We start from the raw sequence: 20,563 nt of genomic DNA, 5'->3' as shown, positions 1-20,563 counted from the left end.
AAGCAAAGATTGTTCGATTGAAAATCACCACGTCATTGATTCGTCTCGTTTATCGGAGGTTTGCAATCAATTTCTTCCTAAGTTGAGCAATCGCGGTAAAAGACTCATAATAATCAATCGACAAAAATTAATTATGAGATACAGATCCTCTACCTAGGATATTACGTTTGGTATAATTTGAATAGAAAAAACGTCTAGCGACAAACGTTTTTTCATAAAAATTTTCTTTTTTTTTAGCATTTTCCATTTTCTTTTTTTATAATTAAATGTATGTCACTATACATACATGATAGATTACCAATTTCTAAGGTAACCACCATGTGTGGAATCATAATGGTTGTTTTATTGATACGAGTTATAAGATTTAAAAATCGTCTTCCTGACCATGCCTCTGTTGAAAACATTTATTGAAATTTGACTTACTCATTTATTAAATTTCTCATATAATACTTATACATATATTCGTACATTTTAATGATAGCTCATTACATTTTCTCCATACCACATATCTATACACTATATTGTATACTAAACTCTCTTGTATCATCATGTAAATTTAGTATCATATTCATATTTAATTATATTACGTATTTACCTATCAATTTTTCATTTACTAGTAACTGGCATTCACACTGGTGCTTTTAGCACACTTTAGCTGGTAGTAAAAACAAGAATAATAATAGTAATAATAATCAAACACCTACAAAGTTGTGTGTAAGGAACAGGCGGTAGGGTGAAGGTAGGTAAAAAGAAATAAAAAAAAAAGAAATAAAAAATCGTTAAACAATATAATTACATAAAATTGTTTTTTTTCTTCAACGTCTCGTTGTTGTTTTTTTTTCTTGTTTTCTCTTTCATTTGCATATTCAAATATATCAAGTGTCATCCGATTTGTTTACAATATAAATTTTTGTTTGTTCAACAGTTTCGTTTTGTAATCATTTATTTTTTATACTCAATTTAATTTTCATATTCTAAATCTTCTTTGTACAGCCACGACAAAGAAGATGATAACATTATAGATACACCTAAATTTTAAAAAAACTCCACTTATTTTTTCCTCTTTATCTTGACTCAAAGTGCAATATACCCGCGTATCGATATATGTATAGTAATGTGATATTATCAATCCGTACCAATTTTACATTTTCATTATAATTATTATCATTAGATATTATTTACACACAACTGACATAGCGTACATACATACATACATACATACATACATACATACATACATACATACATACATACATACATACTTACATTCTTATAATTATCATGTTTTTCTATAGTGATAAGAAAGAGCTGTAATATGCAGCCAGCTAAGTATCCGTTAATGTCTGTAAGGTAATCATGTCTCAAATACCTTATACTTAGAGTTTACCACAAGAGTAATATTTTTATCCATTTCCATTCGCTCCATTTTATTTATCGTTATTTCAGATATAATTTTTATCATCATTTTTTTAATCTTTTTCTTCTACTTTCCTTCTATTTATTTGTATTTTATTTATCACTTATCATGTACGAAAACTGGTATGCAAAAATATTAATAATAATAATAATAATAATAATAATAATAAAATAGCGTAAAACAATAATAAAACGACAAGTAGACAAGAAAAAGGAAAAAAAAATTTATCGTTACTTTACATCGTTATCACTATTATTATAACGTTTATTACTTATAGTATATGTATAATATTCGATATCAGTTTTTTTCTCTTCTAGTCATCATATATACAGCACACGTGTTTTGTTTACTACACTCTTACTTTCTTTTTTGTTACCACACCTTTCGCTCTTTTTTATCTGGAACCTCTATCTATAGATACACCTACATTAGTATGCTATATCATAAGTTTAACGAACTATCGTCAACGACTTAATGAATGAAATTATAAAACAATGAAATTGTCTAATCAATTAAGTTGGTTATTGAATTAATTGATTAATTAATTCGCAAGCAGCTCAATAGCCGCACTTTTCACCTTCGTCTTTAAGCTTTGGTATTTACAAGAATGATAACAAGAACCTGACACCAAAAAAAGACGCCAGTTCGCTTTCCAATATTTTTCACGTTTTTACTTATTTTCATCCCCGCGTTTAACTCTCCATATTTTCATCAAGTGATTTCATTTTACATTTCGCAAACTTTTTCTATTTCTTAGTAATTTGTATACAATCGCTAATAGTTATGGTTATTATCAATAGTATTGTTTTTTTTTGATTTTGTACCATTTTCGCTTTTTTATTTATTTCCGTAACAATTCTGCGGCGATAGGTATCAAATAATCACGTATCGGGTTGAAATATTTATTTCTTCATTTTGAAAATCCGATTAAAGTAAAGAGAGAGAAATCAGTGCGCACACAGACTTAAAACCGAGAAAAAGTACAACAGAAACGAAAGTGAAACAAGGAAAATGAAAAACTGCAAAGTGAAGACAAAGAAAAATCGTGAAAAACATCCTGAGCGACTTTACGGTCGTATAAAAAAAGGAAACAGACAAGCAAAAAAAGAAAAAAGTAATTACTTTATATCACATCAGTATAATGATTATAACGAGAATAATAATAATAATAATAATTATTATTATTATCATCATCATTACAACACTACATTAGTAATAAAAAGTATCACGTGCGCGCGCGCGCGCGTGTGTGTGTGTGTGTGTGTAAGAAAAATAACCGGTATTTGAAAATTGTCAAAGATTCACCACCCATTTATCGCAGAATCGATGTGTCCAATTTATATTCCGAACACGGTTCATCCGATGTAGCATTAAAAATTCTTGGATAATGTTCGTTCATTGTGAACGACGTAAAGGAAAAATAACACAATGGGCATGCAAGCAGCTCATAACCGCACTGCGAACAATCCGTTGCTAGATCGATGTATGGATTATTTATCGCCTGGTCCTTGACCCCACCTGGACTTAGTCCTCGGGGTCTTTGACGAGGCAGCTGGTGAAGCAGATCGCGATATCGTCGCCTCTTCGCCGACCTTGCGTTTAACGCTCAGAACGACGCCACTTTTAGGCAAAAATTTCCCACTTTTGCTTTTCGACGCGACGGCTTCTTCTACGAATAATCCGGTACTGCTAATTGGCGTCGGCGTGACTGCTGGGAAACCGAGGGAAAAGTCCTCGTCCTCGAGGCCGGGTGGCTTGGGCTGATCGAAGGTCAGGTTCTTCCTCGGAGTGGTAGAAGCGGTGCCGGAATCCGGTTTCAGCAAGGCCGGAGGCGAAGCTTCGGGGCTGAAACTTGTCGTCGAGCTCCGTTGTTGCTGGTGGGGATTCATCGGTGATGGTAAGGGAATGTGAGGTTGAGGCTGGGAGGAAGGCGGTGGGGCTTGAAGCTTTGTCGTCATCGTCGTGGTCGTTGTCATAGTCAAGGAGGACAAGGAGGACGATGAAGAGGAGGAAGATGTCGACGATATCGACGACGACGACGAGGGACTGGAGTTAGAATTTGAGGCCCCAGCCGCGGCCGCAGCTTCCGCAACCGCCGCGAGCTCCGCAACGGCCGCGAGTTCCTCCTCGGCCTTTTTTATCAGGTCGAGATCACTGAGCGAACCAAGTGTGCTTTTGCTTTCCTTTTTACGCTCCTCTAGCTGCGATTCGAAGAACGATGCACCAGAAGAGGTCCCGAGTCCCATTCCACTTATCTGATTCATGCCTTTGCTGTATGCGTTTGGTACGTATTTCTCAGGCTTTTGATACGCCACCGCGTTCACCGAGGTCAGAAAAGTTGCGCTTGGCTTCGACGGCAGGTAAGGATCGACCTTGGTTATCTCTTGCCGCTTGACGTTGGCCAAGATCTCCTGCAGGTTAGCGGGAATCGTTATGTTCGAAACCTTGTCCAGGATCGGTTGGGATATTTTGGAAAGTCCCGGAGGTGGCGGGGTGAACGATCGAGTGTCAGTCGGACTGTAAGCCTCCTCTGAATCGTTGAGACACGGTGGATCGAGGCCGAGACCCTAAAACAAGAGAATTGTATTAATTACTTCAAGAAAACAATTTTTAATATGACATACAACTTTTGTTATAGATTTTCTGTATTTTCACATCAGACACTCAAAAATACAAATACAAAAGCTACAGGCGTTTAAGTTTCACTGTGGCATCGCTATTCGGTAATCGAAAACTGGAAACAAGGCTCGCAACTTTCAAAATTTAAGAACAGTTTATATATAGCTAAATTTGAATGGAACCCTCAAAATATGCAATGAAAGAAAGCGTGAAAACCGTGCTCATTCAGGACACTTGAATGAAAAACAGTTTGTACAGTCGAAAATCGATACTGTTTTAGAAATTTCAAGCAATTCATTTTTAAGCCGAAGCGATATTTTCAGAAATATTACAAAGATTGGAAGTTTTCAACTCCGGAAACGTAGAAGAAACGGAATAAAAGCTGTGATTAAACGAAACTTTCAGTTCCAGAATGTTCGAATTTAATGAAAACTATGAACTCGATATAATGATGATAATGTTCAAAAACTTAATCGGTACAAGCTTTAGGACAAAATCGAAAAAAGATCGTCTGCAAAAAAGCGATAATAATCCTTACTGGTAAAGTCGCGGCAGCATCGCATAGAAAGGACGAACTGATACTCTGTATCTGTTGTTTCTGTTCTTCGATCTGTCTATTAAGTTCATCCATCTTCCTCTGGAGTTCGTTGGAATTTTTGGACGGCACAGTGAGCGCCTGTAGACTAGTAACAGCGGCCAAATCATTGGACAGAGCGACGCTGCGCTGATGAGATTTGGCAATGTCATCCAAAGCAGAGACGGAGGTTCCGAACCGTCCGGAATCGTCATCCTGATCGATGTCCTCATCCATCTGGCCAGGACTGTAAGGCTCATCACCGTCATCAGGATCAGGAATGTCGTCGGCGAGCTGAATTTTGGCAGAGAGCTCCGGGACGATTTTCGCCATCTTTGCACTGTCTACTTTCGAAGTTCGGGACATTCCGACATGGGCCTTGTTCAGGGTTTCCAGAGTGAGCTGCGTCACAACGTTCTGCTTGTCCAGAGCTGGCAACGGCGAGGACCTTTAAAAATAGAAAGAAGAGTGAGGTTTTTCTCGTAAACAAAACTGAGCATTGAATTACTGAAAAGTTACAATGAAGTGACTCGACTGAATAGTATTTTAGCTCTTCAATTACAGTGAAAAATTTCTTTTTCTTGTTTCATTATTGACTGATCAGTGGTCAATGATAAAGAAGCTTAAAGAAGCGCATTGTTCATATATTTCCTACATGCATGACAATTTTGTTTTTCAAGAAAACTGCTATTTCTGTACAGATTCAATTTTAGTATTTCAAATAGTGCGTTAAATACGATTTGTATTTTTAGTCTCTTTTTAGGAGTGATTTTTGTCACTCAATACATCAAAGCTCATCACGCACTTCTCATTCAGATTGGTTGGATTTGTATAATTCAAGTTTATTTTCCCTAAAAAGCACCTCGATTCGTTTATAAAAAAACGAATGCATTTATTTTCAGTTATCATATTTATATAGTAATATAACGTGCATATTATTTTGGGATTACTCGGTTTGGATTTTGAATGATTGAATAAATAAGTTTTAAAAAAGTATGAGTATTAAGATTATGCAAGAATAGAAATAACTACAGATTGCATTATACTTCAACCTAGTTACAATACTTCTGTTATTGCTGAGATCGATCAAATGCCCAAGACAATACTTAAACATATAATACCGAGAAATCATAAAATAAGTAGTCTATTGTCTCTTGATTCAAAACACAAATTATAAATATAAGACTGTGTGTAAACAAAAAATTTATCTTTGTTTGAATTATAATTGTGATGAAAAACGACTTGGATCTGAATAAGTGAGGTATAGCGAGAAAAGTGACTAGGTATTTACCAGGTGTAGGAAATACGAAATAGGATATAAATAGGAAATTTATCTTCCTTTCGATTGAAACTTGGCCAAAGTGACTATTTGGCGAAAAAAGCTGACAAGAAGCGAATTCGAACTGAAAAAACGAGTCGTAGAGATCAAAGCGCCTATTTACCATCCCTGCTTGTCACCGAGTGAGCCGGAGGCGGCCTGTGTGAGTAGAATTGTTGGCGAAGCGGTAGAAGGAGGTGTTGAAACGGCGGTTTCTGGCGGATCAAGGATCGGCGGTGTGTAGCTGCGCCCGATTTCAGTTTCCTTGCGGATCATTTTCGGCGGTACAATGCCGCTCATCGGAGTCATCGTCCGTTTCCGCTTGTTCCGCACGATTATACCAAGCAAAAGATGCGGCCGGTTCTCCTCAAAACCCGGACCATCCAGCGGTAACAAAACCCGCGGAACGACACTCTGGCTCGAGAAAGGCATTATGTAGAAGTCCTTGATGTTCTTTGACACATTGCCGACAACGCCGAGACGGCTCCGGCTGTTCAGGTAGCTGTAGAGAGTTATGTAAGGGATTTTCTCCTCATCGTTTGCCGCCGTCAGTCGGATCACGAGGATCTCCTTTGAACCCGTTCGTTTCATCTTCGATATGTAGTCCCAGACCTGAGGAGACAGTAGTTGAACGAATCGACCATTGCAAAGATTGTAAAACAATTGATATATCAATTCGAACAGAGTGATTAAAGACGTATCAAAAAGATTTAGAAAGAAAAAACCTCAGTTTGAATTGTGTAAATGTTGAGGAACACGAATGAAGCAACATCTCTATTAAGTCACATGAGTGATTCTGAGCAAATTTTGATCACCATAAGCTAAGGTGTCAACAGTTTCAGAAAAAGGTTTTACAATTAGAAAATTCAAAATGCTTAAGCTTTGATGGTTTTTATACAATTATAAAGTTTTTGGGCTCATTTTGTTTAGTATTGAGATTTCTAGAGAACATTTTGAACAAAATTTTACAAATAATGTATATTAATTCATATAATAGTATCTGCTAATATTATAACACACTTAGTTGAAATATATAAAATTAATCTAAAAGTATCATAAACTCAATAACTTGGTTCTCAACATCTATTATGTTTTTGTTATTTTTGTATGGATTTTTCTTATACATTCATTAGCTAGTCTACCTACGCATGCTATTCTAATTTCATATGTAAAAGGAATTTAGAGTCCGTAAAATTTATGAGTAAATAAATAAATAAATAAATAAATAAATAATTAAATAAATAAATTAGGCTTCAGGAAAAATATCGGAACTAAAAATGCGATAGCACAACTAATAGGCACAATTTACACAAACATTAACGATTCTAAACCCACAATAGCTGCTTTCCTGGACTTGGCAAAAGCATTTGATACGATTAATCATCAAATATTTGTTGCAAAACTTGAATCAGAGGAACTGCCAATAGCCTCATTCAAGTTACCTAACTAATCGCGAGCAAATCGTCAGAACAAATGATATACCAAGTAATGTCAGCATGGTAACAACTGGGGTCCCTCAAGGAACTATACTTGGTCCTTTATTATTTATTATCTACATAAGTGATATTTTACAAATTATTCCGAGTACTAACGTAGTGGCCTATGCCGACGATACCGTCGTAATATCCTCAGATAACACATGGGAGGAAGTAAAAAATTTGCTTTCTTCCAATCAAATGAAGTCGGCAATCTGGTTACCCAATAATGTAATCACGTTGAACATTAGCAAAACAGTTTTTATGACTTTTGGAATATATAGAGACAGTGTCCCTTGTAACATCGAAATTGAGATAGATAATTTGCCTGTAAATAGATCTGCATCATTTGCATATCTAGGTATAATCATTAATTAACTGTCATCTAAGATGGGAGTATCATATCAATTCAATCATAATGAAAACTAGAGATCTTCTATTTATCTTTCATAAACTAGTGAAAATATTTGACCCTAAAACTAGGCTAACAATTTATTATGCGCTATTCCATAGCGTGGCTTTGTATGGCATACGTTGCCTAGGGCGGAGCTTATGCAAACGTTATAGGACCTTTCCAAAAACTGCAGGATAAGCTCCTAAAAATAGAGCTGAGCAACCATAATGTTAAAAGATCCGTGTGTTTCAAAGATTCCTATATTTTACAATTACCATTACATTATTATACAAGTTTTAAAATCTAACCTTGATATCTATAGCTCTAACACTAGAAACAAAACACTATTCCTCCCTAACATCAAAAAGGAAGTCCATTATAGAAGCAGTCTCATGACTGCTATGATGTACTTCAATAAATTGGATTATAATCTTAAATCCTGGAACCACAAAAAAATACTACAAAAAGGAAGTTGAGAAACTGGCTAGTCGAACTGAAGTAATTATTTTACCACCTAAATCTATTAAACCTTTTATTTCTTCTTTTATCTTTATTCTCCATTTTAATTTCATCTATTATGTAGTAACCTAATTTTGTGAAAATCTCTTTCCCACACTGGTCCTATGTACAGGTGTTTTGCACCTCTATAGGGTATAAATATTGATTATTATCTTATGTTCAAATTTGTACTACCTGGAAAATAAATAAATAAATAAACAAATAGCTGTCCCCCACAGTAGATAAAAATAGATTTGTGTAAGTAGGGCACCATGTTCATCAACAGTTAAAATTACACTAGAATGTAAGATTTCATGAATATTTTACGAGCAATTTGTAAGGATCTGTTTAGTGAGCAATATGCGTCTGAAAATACTAGAATGGTACCAAAAATATCTGAGCGTTTAAGTATTTCGAACGTTCTAGCTGTAGCACCTTATCTCAAATTGTTGATACCTCAGCATCTGTCATTCGAAGTCCTTCAAATTCATTTCTATTACACAGTAAGGATGTTGTTTCGTTCGTGTACATTGGCACCAATAACACAGCTTTAGATTTTTCAAACGATGTTTCCCCTTTTCTTAACTTTCAATTTAAACGATGCTCAAGCCATTTATCGACGAATATAAAAACAAAATTCCTCAAGTATTCCATGGTTTTCAGATTCTCTCAGGCAATAGACACCCTGGTCAATGTAATAAAACAGAACCATATATGTATCATCGCTACAAACCGTCTCGTGACTGATGCGACCGACGACGTCAACGGTGTCAGGCAAATCCTCGGTAAGGTCGCGTGCTTGTCCGCTGACTTCCTGAGCAGTGATGAAGAACTTGGCAACATCAACCATGTTGACGAAGCCTCGCCAGACAGTCTGCAGGATGGGTTCAGGATCTCGGGTTTCAGCCCGCCGCTGTTGTTCCTCAATCTTCGACTCCGCAGCTTGCATTGTCTCTTCCAACTCCTCGTTGAAGTCTGGCGTTTTTATCGTCACCGTCGAGCTTGGCTCTCGATCCGAAACATCAGACTCGTTGCCGTCCATTGTGTTGTTTGTTGTCGTTTCATCTTCTATGTGACGCCACAGTCTGTCCTCAATCGGCACTGTTTTTTCTTGCGCCACTGGGCTTGGCTCCTTTCGAGACTCTAACTCTTCCTTTTTTCGATCATCCTCCTTCTTTGTTACACTGTCCTTCGAGTTGTAGTCCCTAAAAGAAAGTTTTTCAGTTTTTTTTTCGTAGTATGCTAAAGAAGTGGAAACTCGATTCAGAGCTGTATCAAACACGTAGTCTAATCGAGCAGCTGTAACGATATAAATATAATATAACGAAGGTTTGAAAGTGCGACTAAAGTTGATCTACTTGAATTTAGTTAGTAGTTTAGTAGAATAATAGTACAAATATTGATGACTTTGAAGAATACACTTATCGAATCATTTCGACAATGAAAAAACCGCATGGTTTGAACGATTTTAATGAACTGGGACTAATTTGTTCGTAACTGAAATCTCTACAAATCTGTAAAATTAGATTTTAGATAGTAACAACAACAACGGTGAAATAAGATATCGGTGGAATATTTTTATCAAGGTATTGATTTGCTATTTGACATTTCTGAAGATCTCGCTAACAATGTTTTTCTGGTCGACTATGAAGCCAAATAGAAAACTTTGCTGATTTTTAGACTATGCCATACAATTTTGAAAAATCAATGTTCGAGTGACAACCATCGCGTTATACGAGTTTCGAAGAAAATAAAAATCCCATCACCCGACTTGCCTACCTTGCATTAAACAAAACAGTGGAATAATACGAAAGTACAACAATATAAGTACCTGTGTCTCCCTCTGCTTCGATTTCTAGTACTGCTGCTTCTGCGACTTTTCTTGTGCTTGTCCTTGTCTTTCTCCTTAATTTTCTCCCGCTCCCTCTCCTTGTCACGTTCTCTGTCTCTGTCCCTTTCCCTTTCTCTTTCCTTCTCCTTTTCACGTTCCTTGTCTCTTTTGGCATCCTTGGGTCTTGTGGACCTTCTATCTCGTTCCTTGCTCTTCTCCCTCGTCTTGCTCCTACTGTCCGAATCCCTACTGCGATGTCGTCTACCTCGACTGCGACTCCTCTCGTGTTTCCCCTTCTCCCTCTCCTTTTCCTTTTTCTTCTCCCCAACATGCGACGTTGCCTTCTTTGCCTCATGCTTCACCTTTGACTTGCCTTCACCCTCTTTTGCTTTCTCCTCGTCACCGGCTGTTGATGAAGTAATACCATCTCCACTGTTCAGTGCGGTTACAATGTCCTGGACCGGCGTCTTCGGATCTACGCGCTCGACGCCTCCATCATTCTCTATGATCAGCTCGCCCTTGTGCGTCTTGACGACGATGGACTTGGCTTGCGCCATCAGATCGAGTTCGTTTTTCTTAATCATCTCAAGCTGGTGCTTCGTCTCCTTTTCTCTCCACTCGGCGAGCTCCTGACTCGCCATCTCGTCAGGACTGAGTCGCACCACTGCATCAGGCGCCAGCGATCGATCTGCGATCTTCCTGAAGAGCGTCAGGTTCTTGGTGTCTTTGATGTTGAAGACGAGACTGCGGTACTTCGCCTTGTACTTGGCGCCCGTGTCCCGGAAGAATTTATACATCTCAAGCTCGATATTCAGTGCCAGTTCTGTTATTTCATCTTCGGCTAGTCGCAAGTCCTCCGTCTCCTTTATCCTGCTCGATAAAAGCTCTGCCAGCGTCTTCCTGATGTTCAGTCTGATCGGCTCAGTCTCTGGTCGCTTCACCACTGTTGCTTGGAGCTTCGGCTGCTGCTGAGATGAAGTCGATGCCTTGGCCTCTGCTTTTTTAACTGCAGGCTGCTTCGCCGTTGACGTCGTAGTTGCCTGACTTTTGATCGGTTGCTGCTGCTGACCTATTTGCTTCGGTGACGAAACTTGCTTCGAAGCTATCTGTGTCGGATTTCTCAACGTCTGTGTCAGCAGCGTCTGTCGAGCCTGAACAACCTGTGGCTTCGACTGCGCCGACGGACTGGAAAGCTGCGAGTTCCCTCCGCTCGATACTATTGTCACTTTTTTACTGTTGCTTGCCGTGAGGACCGTCTGCTTCGAACCTGCCACCTTCGCATAAACCATCTTCGCCTGACCTTGAACTTGACCCTTAGTTAATAGATGCTGGTTCATTTTCGTCTGAAAGATTTATTGACCAGTGATCAGTTTTAGGTTTAGCATTTCAACTTTGAGCGAATCCAAAAAAAAAAAAAAAATGTGTTATGCCTGAAAATAGACCTGCTTTGGCGATGGCAAGGTTTAGATTTGAGTATCAGCGAATCATCGTCAGACGAATTGAATACTCACAATTTTTCCACTCAGTCCAGGCGTTGATATAGCCGTCACTGTCTTTCCACCAATTTGAAGCGCGTTCAGATTGTTAGGTCGCACCACTTCGTATGTAGGATTCTCTTTGAGCCACGTCTTTAGGTTCGATGTCGTCGGTGCATCCGCGCCTTTCATACACAGAAAATAAAAGATAGAAGCATGTGAGGACAAGTTGAACAATTTCATTCCATTACAGATACAATTGATAAAATATCCTAAAATAAAGCTTCGGGCATTACGTGAAAAACGTGATTAATCAGGCTGCTCTTGATGGACCAGCCTAAGAACTTCCCGTTTGAGCTAATAAAACATCATATGCAAAGTTTAGACTTTTTTACTTTGGTATTCGAATGACTCAAAAACTACTAGATCTTTCAAGTTGAAAATTTAGTCAGTTCTGAGCTAAGAAGATATGCGGTGATTAAAACCAAAATTGTCTTTCAGTTTTGACCAATTAACAGAAAACGACACCACCAATTTAGTGTACTGAACTTCTTGCGATTTTCATATAGTCACATCATCTCTTACCAGTCAAAACCTTCCCAGATCTCCTTTCGAAGACGATGACCCTTGCGTCAGGTTTGCTCCTGATATTTTCTTGTGTCATTGACTTAACTGCAGATTTGGGATGCGGCAAAGCAGTCTGAGGCGGTTTGTCCTTTGTCAAAGATTCCTGCGCATGTGTCAAAATGCAGGCGTCCGAACAGTAAATGCTAGAGTTCCTGGCCTCCTTCTTGCAGACAACACACTGTGTCACTCCGGAGATGTTGGCATTTGGGATGACCGTCGAGGCACCGATGCAGGCCAGCGAACTGGCGGAGTTCGTCAATGAAGCCGTAGCTGCGTGGACGGGGGACGAGACACTCTGTGGAAGATCTGCAGGCGAGGTAACTACTGTCAAATCTGAGGAGTTCTTTCGCCCCTTAGGCGATTGCTCGGAAAGCATCTCCTTGGTATCATCAGACTTTTTCTTTGCACAGTTGGGACAGACCCATTCAATGCCCTTTTCCTCCATTTGTTGACCTGAAAGACAAGCTCGAAATAACTTTGCGAACGTGGACTGGTTTCCAGGTTTAAAGTTCTGGTCACTTTCGATAGGTGAATTGAACTTGTTTTGCAAAGAAGTTCGGTACATTCAAATCTTACCCATCGCCTTGCTGACGTGAACGCATTTTCCATGGAACCAATCCTCACAGACGTCGCAGCATATCATGAAACGATTGTTGTGCGGTCTCTTACAGATGCACCAAAGCCTGTCGGGGTCGTCTTCAGAGTCCGAATTCTCGTTGTCTTCGTCATCCTCGTCCATTTCAGACTCGACCTCGTCTCTACTCTGCTGGAAAGGCACTTCTTGAGGCGGATGAGAAAATTTGCTAGAAAAGCGAAAGGTGAATAAGAAAAATTTGTCGACGTAATTAGAAAAGTTGATGGAAAACCAGAAATTGGTTGAAAACTTGTTGAAAAAGAGAACAATAAATAACAAAAATTTGATGAAATAGTAAAGAATAAATCACAAAAATTTGCTGGAAAAGATAATGAATCAAAGAACGTGACGATCCAAGTAATTCAACTTATCAAAATCCTCGATACATTGAAAAAAGGAGCTTTTAAGCCACTCACATTGTCTTCTCGCTTTTCTTTACAGCTTCGACTTTCTTCTGCATAGGTATTGGTGTAGCTGCCGCAATGACGTTTTCGCTCTTTGCCTGAAGTCGCTTGCTTCTGGTGGCAGGGGCCTCAATCGGTGGTAAAGTAATAACGCGACCTCCGCGAACGATTTGAACAGGCTCTTTGTCATCACGGACAATTTTGTTCTTGTTGCTTGTTACGTCGCTCGATAATATGGCAGCTCGCGTTGCGCCTGCTGGAGAAGAAGTACCAGATCTGACAGGCGATGCTGTTTGGTGTCGATTCTGCTCCTGCTGTTCTCCACTGGTCGTTTCTGACAGTGGAACAAACGATGCTGTTGTCGGTAAAAGCCCCTCTGTCACCGGCAAAGCCTGATCGACCAGAGTCGCCTTCAGAAATACGAAAGAAAATTAATAAAGCAAGAAAGGTAGGTTAGTAATAATGACAATAATGAGAGTATAGAAAAAAAACTAAGAAATAAATTGGTACAAATAAATTGCGTTTTAGAGCACGGAAACTGGTTTTTTGATTTGGTACTGAGTTATGACTCATTGATCCCGATGAAAGGAATTTTGGAGGTTTTTCTTTAATAACTATCTTCACGATTAGAGAAGAAATTGAATGATCATATTCTTATTAAATTAGTTTGTTTTACTTCAGACTTACGTGATCTGCCAAATCAACTCCTAACGCTTCCTGAAGAAGCAGAGCCTCTGCCAATAATTCCTCTTCGTGTTTACTTGCCTCCATTTCAAGTGTTGCCAGCAAATGTTCTTCACTTTCGATTCCACCTGAAATTAGTTAAAAAAAAAAAAAAAAAAAAACCGCAAAAGAATAACTGTAGAGGACGTTAAGAAAAAAATGCAGTGCTTCATCAAGTGATCTTAAAATTATATACACAAAATAACGAGTAAGTAAATACATGGCGAGTCAAGGAAGAACAAAGATCAGATGATTAAACAAAAATGATAAAAATAAAAGAAATATAAGATGAAAGAGAAAGAAAAAAGAATACCAACACTTACTGGATTTGGATACAATTGTTTTGGGAACAAGGTGATGCTGTTCTACGGATGCTGACGATACTTCGGTATTCCGAGCTGTGTGCGAAGCTAATGAAACAATAACGACGATAACGGTAATAATAACCACAACAAAAACAGTCTTACAGGAATTTTCCTTTTAATTTTGTAACTTTATTTTTCATTATGGTGAATAAAAAAAAAACGAACAGAGAAATAAAAATTCCCCCTAGTACCACACCGAATTATGCACAGCAGTGAACATGCAGAAAACAATGTCATTTTAGTGTGACGTGAAATTTGCAGTACTGTAAAAAGATTAGAGAGCATTAGATAGAGAGAAGATTTGTTACTCACGCGAAATGCAAAGTAAAGGAATCAAGAATTGATGAACGTGATTATCAAATTAATACTGTTTAAAGAATTGCGTTAGAAAACCAAAATGAGCTGACAGTAGAATTTACATAATGGGAAAAATGAAAATCAGTTTGCCGTGCTCTCACCAGTGTCCAAAGAAGGCTGAAGATCTTCGACGAGCGGAGCTTTGACCTCAGTTTTCTCATCCTCTTGAGGAGTTGCATCCGCCTGGTTTTCGCTTAGCAATTTCATTTCATTGTCTTCTTCGTTACTCTGCTCCATCTTATCCGCCTCAGTCGCATTAGCCGGTGTCGAAATCATCGCTGTTGAGCTCGCTGGAATTGAATGGACGGTAGAAGCTGCAACTGTCAGGTTTGTGGACGTTCCTGAACTCGCAGAGACGACAATTGCAGTTGCAGGTGCAGTCTTTTGCATGGAACTCATTGTAGCAATGGCTTCAGGAGTTTTTGGCTCCCCACCTGAGCCGACCCGCCGAATTATGTCTGGAGTCGAGAACAGCGCCGGACCCAAAGCGTCCACAAAATGTGAAGGCGACTTTCTGTGCTCCCGTTTTTGGTGTTTTTTAGCTGCTCAGAAAAGAAAAAGCCAAAGCGGGAAAGTGAGTAGGTGGATTTTTGAACTTGGAGTGATAAATCCAATGCTTTTCGATGGGTTTTAGAGCTTTGTTGGAGTAGAATATGCAATTTCAGATAATTTAGGACACTTCCTAAGCCTGAATAACAAAAATATACCAGGAATATTCAGGAAATGAATACGAGAACATTTTCATGTCTAAATACGATATATCAAAGTTTTGTAGTAGTTTAAAATTCTTTTAGAACGGAATACGCGATTTTAGAGAATTTAGGAAACTTCCAAGACCTGTATAATACGATTACATGAAAATCCCTGAACAATTAAGTGCAAAAAACCTAGGAATAACTACAAACCGTCGGGTGTTTTCGGTTCTGGAAGTTTGACAGGCTCTGCCTCCACTTTTGGCGCGACGTCTGCAAGAACCTCGAGTTTTTTCTTCTCCTTCTTGGCCTCAGGCGTCTTGACCTTGGCAACAGACGCTGTGTTTTGCACAACAGTGATTTTTTGCACTGTTTGTTGCTGCTGCTGTGTCAGTTGTGGGATCTGTTGTGTCTGCAGCGTCGACAGTTGCGGCTGTTGTTGCATGGGTTGTACAGGCTGGACACTGACCTTGCTCTGGATGGTTGTGGCTGTTGGAGCTGTGGGGGCAGCGACCTTGGTGACGAGCTGCTGTGGTGTTTTCATCTCTTTGCCAAGAGGCAGTTTGGAGTTGACTTGGCTAAGGAGATTGGCCGCTGGTTTCGATACGACTAGGGACTTCCTCATGCCGAGGTTCTTCAGCTCGCTCGCCTTCATCATGACCTGTTTTTGTACGAATATCACCTTCTGATTGTTCCGCATTTGGCCCGGCTTCGTCAGTATCATGTCGCCCTTTATTGTATTCGCGTTTATTAAATTTGCTTTCACTTGATTTGTTGTAACGAGCTGTTTCTCTGACGCTGTAGGCTCCACCTCTGCTGCGGCAGGCTGAGGGGTTGCAATGAGAGGAACCGGTGGCTCCTCCTTCTTCTTCGCTCCCATCGTTTTTATACCCTTTTTCGCCTTGCCAGGGCTCAGCAATTTTTCCTCTATGGAAAATGAGATGAAACGTTACTTAATATCTTGTAATAAAATTTTGATGGCACTTTAGTTAATGATTCCAAGCTATCGATTCATGTTGACGAATTTCAATCGGATGCGATGCTTTAATAAGGGTATATAGGATGAAAATGTGTATGAACTTTGGGAATTATTGAATCGTCAACCGATTATAGGATCAAATTGAGGTTTGTTTTACTCCAAAGTATGTAAATCCAACTTTGTTCATTTTTTTTTATACTGCAATAAATTGCCTGGAAGTATTGTTATGGACAATTTCGTCAAACACTTTTCTCGCGATGAATCTTTTACTGTCTCCACAATATCTTGAAAATGGCTAGACCGATTTACTTCAAACTGAGAGACAGTATTCATAGATAATCTATTCGCTTTGTCTCGATTGGAAATTTTTTATTTAAATATGGTGAGCGTTTAAAAATGAAACCGGATTTTTCGGCTAAAATCTACAGCTTCTTTTATTGACTCATTAAAAAAAAATGCAATTGAAGAAAAATTGCGTTTGTCACACAGAGGATAAACTATTCAAGAATTCTGTAAAATTTTTGATCAGGGAAAATGGGTGATGCATTATTCTCAATAACAGTGCTTCTTTCAATCGATTTTGATAAAAAAAAAAAAAGATATGTCAACGAATTTGGACCTACATATTTCGGACAAAGATACCCCAATCGACTTGAATTACCAGTCTTTGAAATATAAAGCCCCAAAGTTTACCTGCTTTTTACTATTCAACACTTTGTCCTTATATTGATAAAGCGGCGAAACTCACCGACTTTGTCCTCCTTCTCAGGACTCTTCATCGCGTCAACAGCCGCCGCCATCTCCATATCAAGCCTCCGCACCTGTTCCATATCCATGAGCTTGTTGCTACCTCTGCGTCTAGTTGCGGCAAGGCTTCCACCTCTAGTGGTAAGACCCTTGCGACCTCCTCGAGCCCTGACACCACCTCTGCGTGGTCCCCGAGGCCCAAAATCCGAGTCATCGTCAGACGGTGGTTCGGATTCCGAAGATTCTGAAGATGAGGACGGCGGAACATCATCCGCAGCTTCCGGCATCGCCCCAGCAGTGACTGAGTCATTAAAAATAGGAGTGTAATGTAGCGGAATTTGAAAGGTGGGAATTTGCTGTTCATCGTCGATGAGAAAAAGGTTTGTGATGATGCATTTGATGGATGATAGGCTGGGTGATGAACGATGAAGAGGAGTGCCAGAATTCGAATAAGCAAAAGATCAATAAACAAACAAAAATCAATCACGTGAACTCTTACTGCGGACATCGTTCATATTCAGAGGCTTAATGAGCGGCACTAGGGCACCTTTATTCACTCCCTGCTGGAGAACGCTGATCGTGTTTCGAGCCGTGCCGCTACCAATTCCTTTCGGGGTCTGTGGAGTCGGTCCTAATGGTCTTCCATCGCGCCGAGGCCTGCCTGGACCCCTAACCTGTTTACAAAGTCAATCGATTGAAAAAAAGTTGCAATCGCTAATCAAACTTGATCATCTTTAATTTCTTGACAAGACACATTCGATAAAATATAATCTCTACTCACAGGTCTGGTTAGTTTCGATTTTCCCACTGCTGCTGACAAGACTTGAGAACCGCTTAGCGTAGGAGAGGAAAGGGAGATGGGTGGAGGAATCGACGCAGGGATCGAGGACGAGGAGGAAGAGGACAAGGTGTACGGAGCATCATTAATTTCGGGCGATTCTGCAATAGGTAATGGATCACTAGGTTTTGGATCTGAGGGTGACTTTCGGCTGGTGTAACAGTGATCCAGCTGTATACTGTACTTCAGTGAATTCTGCTCTTCTTCTACGGACAACATGTCTGTACAAGACACAATGTTGCATGCAAAAAAGAACAAACAATATACACTTTTTGTTATACAATTTGAGGCAAATAAGTGGGAAATCATTTGTGCTAAGCGATGATAGAATCTTTGGATAAAAGTTCAGATTTCTAGTTGTTTTTAGTCTGATTTAGTATAAACAAGTTTTCGTTACTCTTTTCATTTTCACAATTCATGGCAAATGAATAAGGATTTGACAAAATGAAAGTCGACAAGGCAATTGTCATCTTAGTTTTTAAACAGCTCTTTAAATGAAGCACTACGAACTATCAAAATTCATATACTTATAGACCTGATGGTGCTGAAGAAAAGCAGTTCTTCGTCTCATTGCATAAGTGTTTCAATTTCTGAGTAAGGAGTTGCGGTATTCAGGTCGAAAATGTGCAATCTGATAAGGCAATAGGAGAAAATAAGAATCGACGCAAACTTACCGAGCATGGCTGTTACGTTTTCTCCTAATATTTGCTTGGCCTCTTCACTCTGCAATGCGGTTTCGAGCCTTTCCAGCTGCTCGGGATCCATCTCCATGAAGGGATCAACCAGCCCACCGACTCCAGTGTCGGTACACCCAGGCGTAGTGCCTGAGGCAGCTCCTTCGGGTGGTGCATAAGCTGGTGGATCGACGGTCAATGTGATGTCACCATTTTCAGCATCCGCTTCTCCTTGACCTAGCCGCACAACGCTCACATTCGCATTGGATTGATTAACTGAAAGACACCAATAAAGAGAAAGTTGTTGAGATGCGGAGGACAAATTGAACAATTTCTTAAATTATCCTGAAAATGTTGTATACGATGTAAAGTTAACGACTTACTTATTATGTTCTGCAGTGTTTCATGATCGACGGAAATGGTTCCGTCGTCGTTGACAACAATTACAAGTGTGTCATCTTTCTTTGATTTTTCCTTCGATTCAAGTATGAACGAGCTGGACATCTTGCGTCTATCTTATCGACGCGATTCGAGAACTCGCGCTCGTTTTTGCTCTGTTGTTCGCTGAAACGGAAGGGATGATTGTTTGATTAGAAAACCATGCGCCCAATCAGTTTCAGCGCCCAGACGTGAAAGCCCTGATAAGAGGTTTCCTAAGTGTTCGTGTACCCTTTGTTTGGTATTTGTTTGTAAATTGTTTACAAAACATGGCGGGCAAGGGGGGGGGGCGCGAGGTTTTAGGGTCTAGCAGAGAGGCGGGATTTGGTTTCTGCTTGTGGAATTGAGCCGGGAATTTGCGGGCAGTATGTCGCGATTAGGAGATGGTGAGCCGTCTACGTATAAATAAACAGACGGCACGAGGAGAACGAGGATTTGTTACGGCCATCTTGTTTCGTCGAATGCTGATTGCGGACGCGGGACGCGAAAACCGATTCGGAGGCGAGGCAAAATCGTGATTCAGAAGCGCCGTCGTGTCGAGGAAATGCGAAGAATGAGAAGAAAGAGACTCGGCATTGAGCCGCCGCAACGAGGTTTCGAATTACTCACCCGTCGAGCGCGACTCCAACGGAGAAACGCAACCGCTCAACGACGCCCCGTCGATCCTGGAATCGCTATTCAGGCCGTTTTCGTCAGATATACATCAAGTCCACCGTGATTGCGGTGCTTCGCGGGGTCCAGTTTTACCCACCGCTATTTTATTACCGCTTTGTTTCAACGTTTTTCTCTCGCTTGTCTTTCTATTTTCAGCGTAACCACATCGCAGCGCTCTAAATTAACACGACGGTCGCTCGCTTGCGCCGCCTGCTGGTCATTTTACCGATCCAAGCGCATTTCCCGCCGCGCATTGCGCGCCTTCTGTCAATCATTGACTGTAGGATTCGAGTAGACGGGTTCCTAATAAAACTGCGGTGAATCTGTCGATTCGTTCAATTTTTCCACTGATCTCTTCGGTTGATAATGAAAGCAAACTGCTGCTACATTCATCGACTCGTCGTTCACCCCCTGTTATGAATCATGACCGTAGAAACGTCATTGGATAAATCACGACTATGACGTCGAGAATAATACTCACAATCAGCCACGTCTAATTCAAACTTAAATTCAAATATACTACGCGACGAAAAATGCTGAAAAAAATTATATTCGCGATGCAGTACATTGTCTCTACCTGTAGTAACTCTCACAATCAATCATAAATACTATTAACTGTACGTATATGTATATGTAATATATACGTTGTGTAGCCTTCAGATTTTAGCTAGGTTGACCAGGTTACAGACATTTGTTCTGTTAACGAATATAAATCTGTCCGGAGCAATTCGATATTTCAAACACTCATGCACGTCTGGACCGTTATTCTATAACCGTTTATGATCGTTTCACGTGTGATGGAACCGACTTTCCGTTTAAAGTTGTTCTCT

The 20,563-nt window shown here is 39.7% G+C and overlaps 1 protein-coding gene across 3 annotated transcripts; it reads right to left on the bottom strand.

Annotated features, from left to right (window-relative positions):
* Nucleotides 1-390: 390 nt before the first annotated feature.
* Nucleotides 391-19,972, bottom strand: LOC124304554 (death-inducer obliterator 1). 3 transcript variants are annotated; one of them, XM_046762934.1, is made up of 19 exons: nucleotides 19,689-19,972; nucleotides 19,025-19,205; nucleotides 18,642-18,917; nucleotides 17,911-18,188; nucleotides 17,629-17,803; nucleotides 17,131-17,430; nucleotides 15,617-16,330; nucleotides 14,813-15,253; nucleotides 14,313-14,399; nucleotides 13,954-14,078; nucleotides 13,279-13,676; nucleotides 12,805-13,031; nucleotides 12,187-12,681; nucleotides 11,638-11,786; nucleotides 10,127-11,469; nucleotides 9,029-9,500; nucleotides 6,053-6,540; nucleotides 4,575-5,058; nucleotides 391-3,984 (listed from the first exon to the last, which is right to left on the bottom strand). In XM_046762934.1, the coding sequence occupies exons 2-19, from the start codon at nucleotides 19,143-19,145 to the stop codon at nucleotides 2,908-2,910; spliced, it is 7,650 nt and encodes a 2,549-aa protein (XP_046618890.1). In that variant the 5' UTR covers nucleotides 19,146-19,205; nucleotides 19,689-19,972; the 3' UTR covers nucleotides 391-2,907. The 3 variants fall into 3 exon arrangements, with proteins under 3 accessions (XP_046618890.1, XP_046618891.1, XP_046618892.1); XM_046762935.1 differs by having other exon boundaries at nucleotides 17,677-17,803; XM_046762936.1 differs by lacking the exon at nucleotides 14,313-14,399.
* Nucleotides 19,973-20,563: the final 591 nt, after the last annotated feature.

Source organism: Neodiprion virginianus, chromosome 5 (assembly GCF_021901495.1).
Source record: "Neodiprion virginianus isolate iyNeoVirg1 chromosome 5, iyNeoVirg1.1, whole genome shotgun sequence".
In the NCBI taxonomy this organism is placed as follows: domain Eukaryota; kingdom Metazoa; phylum Arthropoda; class Insecta; order Hymenoptera; family Diprionidae; genus Neodiprion; species Neodiprion virginianus.
Note: the sequence above shows the minus strand (reverse complement) of the source record. Positions and strands in the feature narration are given on the sequence as shown.